The 5,165-nt window shown below is 37.5% G+C and overlaps 1 protein-coding gene across 1 annotated transcript; it reads right to left on the reverse strand.

The window, feature by feature from the left end:
* Positions 1-793: 793 nt before the first annotated feature.
* Positions 794-2,777, reverse strand: LOC145117547 (uncharacterized protein At4g06744-like). Its single transcript, XM_079053839.1, has 3 exons — positions 2,459-2,777; positions 2,108-2,368; positions 794-1,677 (listed from the first exon to the last, which is right to left on the reverse strand). The coding sequence occupies exons 1-3, from the start codon at positions 2,775-2,777 to the stop codon at positions 794-796; spliced, it is 1,464 nt and encodes a 487-aa protein (XP_078909965.1).
* Positions 2,778-5,165: the final 2,388 nt, after the last annotated feature.

The following is a 5,165-nucleotide window of genomic DNA, read 5'->3' on the forward strand; positions in this document are numbered from 1 at the left end:
TTGGGTCTGTTCTTTGGGCACAATTAGTCCAAAGTACTCATTCTACAAACTGACACAGTGAAATTTCTTGTGCTCGTTTCTGGACGATTGTTGTTCCACGGGCCATTGAAAAGCTTCAAATTTCGGTAATGCAAGATTCGTTCATGTCCGCTATCTCGGTCTTCCACACTACGAATTTCATCATTGCTGACAATTCCAAGTTTTTGTTCGTGGGTTCAATTCCCGAAGCCATGTTTCGCTCTGTTCCTGCTGCTAGTAAGATACTTGCGGCTTATAGTGACCAGATTTTAGGTGGTCACTAAAAAATTAGTCACTAAAATGGACTTTTCTTGTAGTGAAAAGAGTTGAATTGCCGTTTAAGTTCAATAGCTTGAACTTTATCATTGTAAGATGTTATATTCATATTTAATGGATTTGGAGTTCAATGGTCATTGTACCGTTCAATAAAAAAAAACTTTTCTATCTTTTAAATACATATTTAAATATGTTCAATTAAATTTTATGGAGTTCAATAAACTATAAAAAAAAATTGATAGAACTCTATTACATATAAAATGGTAATGTGTGAATTTGATGAATTCAATACATTGTGATGCCTTTGCATTTAAGAGATCATTTGATCACAAATAATATTAATAGTTTACAATATATATTGATAATTATACATAACACTAATTAGCAAAATTTCTAAAGTTTGATGAGCATTACCAATTATTTTTATTTATGAAATTAGAAATAACAATATTTGGTCACTTTTACGAATTTTAATCTAATTATAAACATCAAATATTGATTAATGTTGCGAAAGTGCACCATAACTTCGCATTAGAGGAGCCGGTGCCGGCGATGGAGTAGCCCATTGAACGTTGGACGCCTCCAACTGATTACCAGAATACACTTTGGAGCAAGGTACATATGTCAAAGATTTTTCATAAGCGCAAGAAGGAAGATTCAAGAAGAAATGAGCACAATCGGCTTTCGATCTCTGATTCGGTAGATACAAAATCCAGTTCATCTTCACATCAAGAACACCTTTGTTGATCAGTTCCCGACACTTGGGCCCAACCCGAGTGAAATAATTATACGATGCAGTGAAATTCGACAGTTCCGGTAGGTTGCATAACGGCTCCGGCACTTCGTTGTAGAACTTATTGTTAGCCAAGTTCAGAAGCTCCATTTTCTCTAAGCACTGAAGCGAGTGTGGGATTGGACCTGTTAACTGGTTGAATCCAACGTCGAACACGGTAGATTTCTTCAAAAGTCCGATTTCATACGGCAAACAACCGGTTAGCTGGTTGTTCAAGAAAAGAACCTCCAGTAGGGTGTTGGAGGCTTGACCAATGCTCCGAGGGATTCCACCGACGAATTTGTTGTTAGCCAGGGTTAGATAAAGCGCCGACGTGGAGCCAAGGTTTTCCGGGAGTGTTTGCTCGAAATTGTTGTTGTTGATGAAGAGCAAGTCGAGGCCGAGAAGGAAGACTTGTGGAGGAACAATGCCAAAAAAGGCATTGAACCTGAGGTCAAGGAATACTAACTTTGTGGCATGGAGGACTTGGTTTGGGAAGTTGCCGGATAATTTGTTGTTACTGAGGTCGAGCTCATATAAGTAGCGGAGTGTGCCTATATCAGTGGGTATGGTGCCTGTGAAGTTATTGGAATTTGCATGGAAAAATGCGAGATCTTTTAAGGGAAAATGACTTAAAAGCCCAACGAAGTTTCCAAACCATTCAAAAAACCCCAATCATGTTTTGTCTGTTCAAAACACCCAACGAACTTAACCTTTTGTCTAAAAAGTCCAACAAAGTTCCAAATCGTTCAAAAATCCCAATTTTGTTTTGTTTAATTTCGTTGGGTTTTTTTTTGAACAGTCAAAACATGATTGAAGTTTTTTAAACGTTTTGGAAACTTCGTTGGTCTAACAAGCCATTTTCCCGATACGGTAATAAGCCACGTCATCTGTTTCTCTTATTTGACTTTCAGTAAATTGTAACTTAGTTGGGTTTTTTAGACAAAATGTTAAGTTTGTTGGGTTTTTTTGAACAGATAAAACATGATTGGGGTTTTTTGAACGGTTTGGAAACTTCGTTGGGCTCGTAAGTCATTTTCCCATCTTTTAAACCGCTTAGGAATTCAGTGAGGGTTAGATTTGGGCCATACAAATTCCTGTTGTTGAAGTTGACGTCGGAGATGGTCTTTTGTTTAACATCCGGTACAATGTCGCAAATGAACCCTTTGTAATCCCTGCAAATATTGTTGCCTTCCCATGTTTTCGTAATGCCTGTCGGATCGATTGTCACTTTCTTTTTGAAGGCTTGGATGACGTCATAGTATCCTCGTAGTAGCTCGCTCTCGAAACCACTGAAAGCATCTGGTGATGGCCCATGTGTTGGTGACGGTGATGGCCCATGTGTTGGTGACGGTGATGGCGGATCTGTTGGTTTTGGTGATGATTGTGGACTTGGTGATGGTGGAAGTGGAAGTGGAAGTGGAAGTGGAAGTGGTGGTGATTGTGGACTTGGTGATGGTGGAAGTGGAAGTGGAAGTGGTGGTGATTGTGGACTTGGTGATGGTGGATGTGGAGCTGGAGGTGGTGTTGGTGGACACTGAGGGGGAGGTGGAGGGGAGCAATCTTGATATTCCGGCGGTGGTGGCGATGGAGACGCATCAGCACCACCTAGGATTATCTCAAGTGTTTCTCTAGGAGTAACAGCTTCGCCATTAATAGCAAAGAGATGAGTGATGCAAATCAAGAGTAGAATTACCTGAAGGCCGCCCATCTCTGATTAGAGGAAGTTCGGTGGAATAAAAAAAAAGATAACGAATTAATTTGATTAAATAATAGAGTCACGGGCATAATATTGATGTAAACTTGTCTATTTCCTCATTTGTTTCCCGAAATGTATAATTTAGTAAAATGACAATTCGCCAGCAAGTATTGGTTCAGCCGATAACCTAGCAAACAAACGACACTTTAATTTGAAAGTTGACGAATGAATGGTATCATTTGAAATTAAGATTTGAATTATTTGTTCATTATTGATTAATTCTTTGTTGGAAATATGATTTATTAAGGTAATCAATTTTTCGGTTTGTTTACATCTGGATAATTTTTTTTTTTTTTGTACCTAGTAACGAATTTTTTGGAAGTGTTTACATATGACCATTATAACCTGTTGTAACAGGTTACATCCGATATGTGAACACTTTCAACAAATTCGTTACCTAGATGTATACAAAAAATAGTTACCAAAATATGAACAAAACGAAAACTAAGAGTAAATTACACAAATGGTCCCTATGAGTTGGGAAAATTTGTGCGTTTGGTTCCTAACTTTTTTTTTAACCCGGATGGTCCCTACTGTTTATTTGTGTTGCCCGTTTGGTCTCTGTCTCACCTAAAAAGACTATTGTGCCCTTATTAATTTATTTTTTAATTAATTTTCTTATTTGTGTATTTTTTTATATATTTAAAAAAATTAATAGACCCCATATATCTGTATCTCATCCTCCCCAACTTCTCTTCCTTTCCATCTTTAGTGACATCGACGTCTTCATCATTCTTTTTTTTTGGCCCTTCAACTCCGACGAATCAACACCACAACCCACTGTCTCTTCATCGAATTTCCACCACTACAACCCAATGCATCATAAAAAGAAGGATAGTCGGTTGTAGTGTTTGTTCGCCGGAGTTGAAGGACCGAAAAAAAAGGGATGATGAAGACATCGATGTCACTAAAGATGAAAATGAAATAGAAGTTAGGAAGGATGAGATACAAATATGTAGGGTCTATTAATTTTTTCATGGTTGCAGAAATCGGGAGTAATCGTGTATTAATCGTTTGACGTTCTCCAACCGACTAGGATTAGTGTGTTTGACGGAAATTAGGGATTAATCGGTCTTGGTGAGATTAATCGGTCAACAAAAGTTAAAAAAAGTCAAAAAAAAATTTCAAAATTTTAATTTTTTTTTACTCCAAAATTTTTAAATTTTCAAAATTTCAAATATTGTACCAAAATGTTCATATTTTCGTATTTTCAAAATTTCAAATTACCAATTCCCTTATTTTCTATTTTTGAAGTACTTATTTTTCTTAAAACATATTAATCTTTGATTAATTTTAATATTTTATTAATAATTTCTGGTCCACGATTAATCACCGCCAAGACCAATTAATCCCTTAACGTCAGTCGACTGTCGAGCTACGATCGAGCGATTTTTACAACATTGATTTTTTTAAATATATAAAAAATAAATACGCAAATAAGAAAAATAATTAAAAATAAATTAATAAGGGCATATAGTTTTTTTAGGTAAGAAAGGGACCAAACGCGCAACAAAAATAAACAGTATGGACCATCCGAGTTAAAAAAAATAAGTTAGAGACCAAACACATAAATTCCCCCAAACCACAGGGACCATTTGTAACGTCTGGTTCCTGGTATGCTTTTAACTCATTTATTTATTTATTTTGAAAGAGGAACTCGAAGAGTTGGTGACCCTAACTTGTCGAGTAAAGTGCAGATTATGCGCGGGGTTTGAGCCATCTACTCGACGAGTTAAGAGCCCTCGACTCGATGAGTAGCTCGGCCAGAGTGAAACCCTAATTTCGGGGTTTTGCACCCTATTTAAGCTCCTTAACCCCCACCCATTGGCCTCATTTACAGCCTCCTTATCCCAAACCCTAATCCACAAAACCCTAGAGCTTTCTTTGAGAGTGTGAGCCATTTTGAGTGATCTTTGTGTGCTTTTGAAGCTTGTGGGAGAGGAAGAAGATAGAGGACTCAAGAGGGAAAGAGTAGATCCAGAAGCTACACTCAATTTGCTACATTTTCTGGTAATCAAGTTTCTATCTTGGCTATTAGTTCATTAGATCTCTTTATGTCCTCTTTATGTGGGTTTTTGGTCCAAGATTGGTAGCTTTTGGGAAATGATCGACCCAAGAGGGTATTCTTCCAGATCTAGTACCTAGAGGGGCTGTTATGACATAAAGGTGCAAACTTTATGCCATTGGAGCCCCCATGCAAGCCTTAGAGTGTTATATTGGCCTTTTTAGCCCCAAAAGGCCATGCATGTGGGAAAGGTGGGAACTTTACGTGTCCAAGTAGTGTTAGGGGTTTAGATTTGAGGTTCTAAGCTTTAGTTTGGTGTATGGATGGTTTAAGGA

Source organism: Lactuca virosa, chromosome 5, assembly GCF_052849685.1.
Source record: "Lactuca virosa cultivar CGN04683 chromosome 5, Lactuca_virosa_CGN04683_v6, whole genome shotgun sequence".
Classification (NCBI taxonomy): Eukaryota; Viridiplantae; Streptophyta; class Magnoliopsida; order Asterales; family Asteraceae; genus Lactuca; species Lactuca virosa.

Coding starts and splice junctions, on each gene's coding strand:
- LOC145117547 (XM_079053839.1), bottom strand. CDS start 2,777: ATGGGCGGCCTTCAGGTAATTCTACTCTTGATTTGCATCACTCATCTC. Junction 2,369..2,458: donor TCCACTTCCACCATCACCAA/GTCCACAATCAT, acceptor GGCCATCACCAG/ATGCTTTCAGTGGTTTCGAG. Junction 1,678..2,107: donor CCTAAGCGGTTTAAAAGATG/GGAAAATGACTT, acceptor CCTTAAAAGATC/TCGCATTTTTCCATGCAAAT.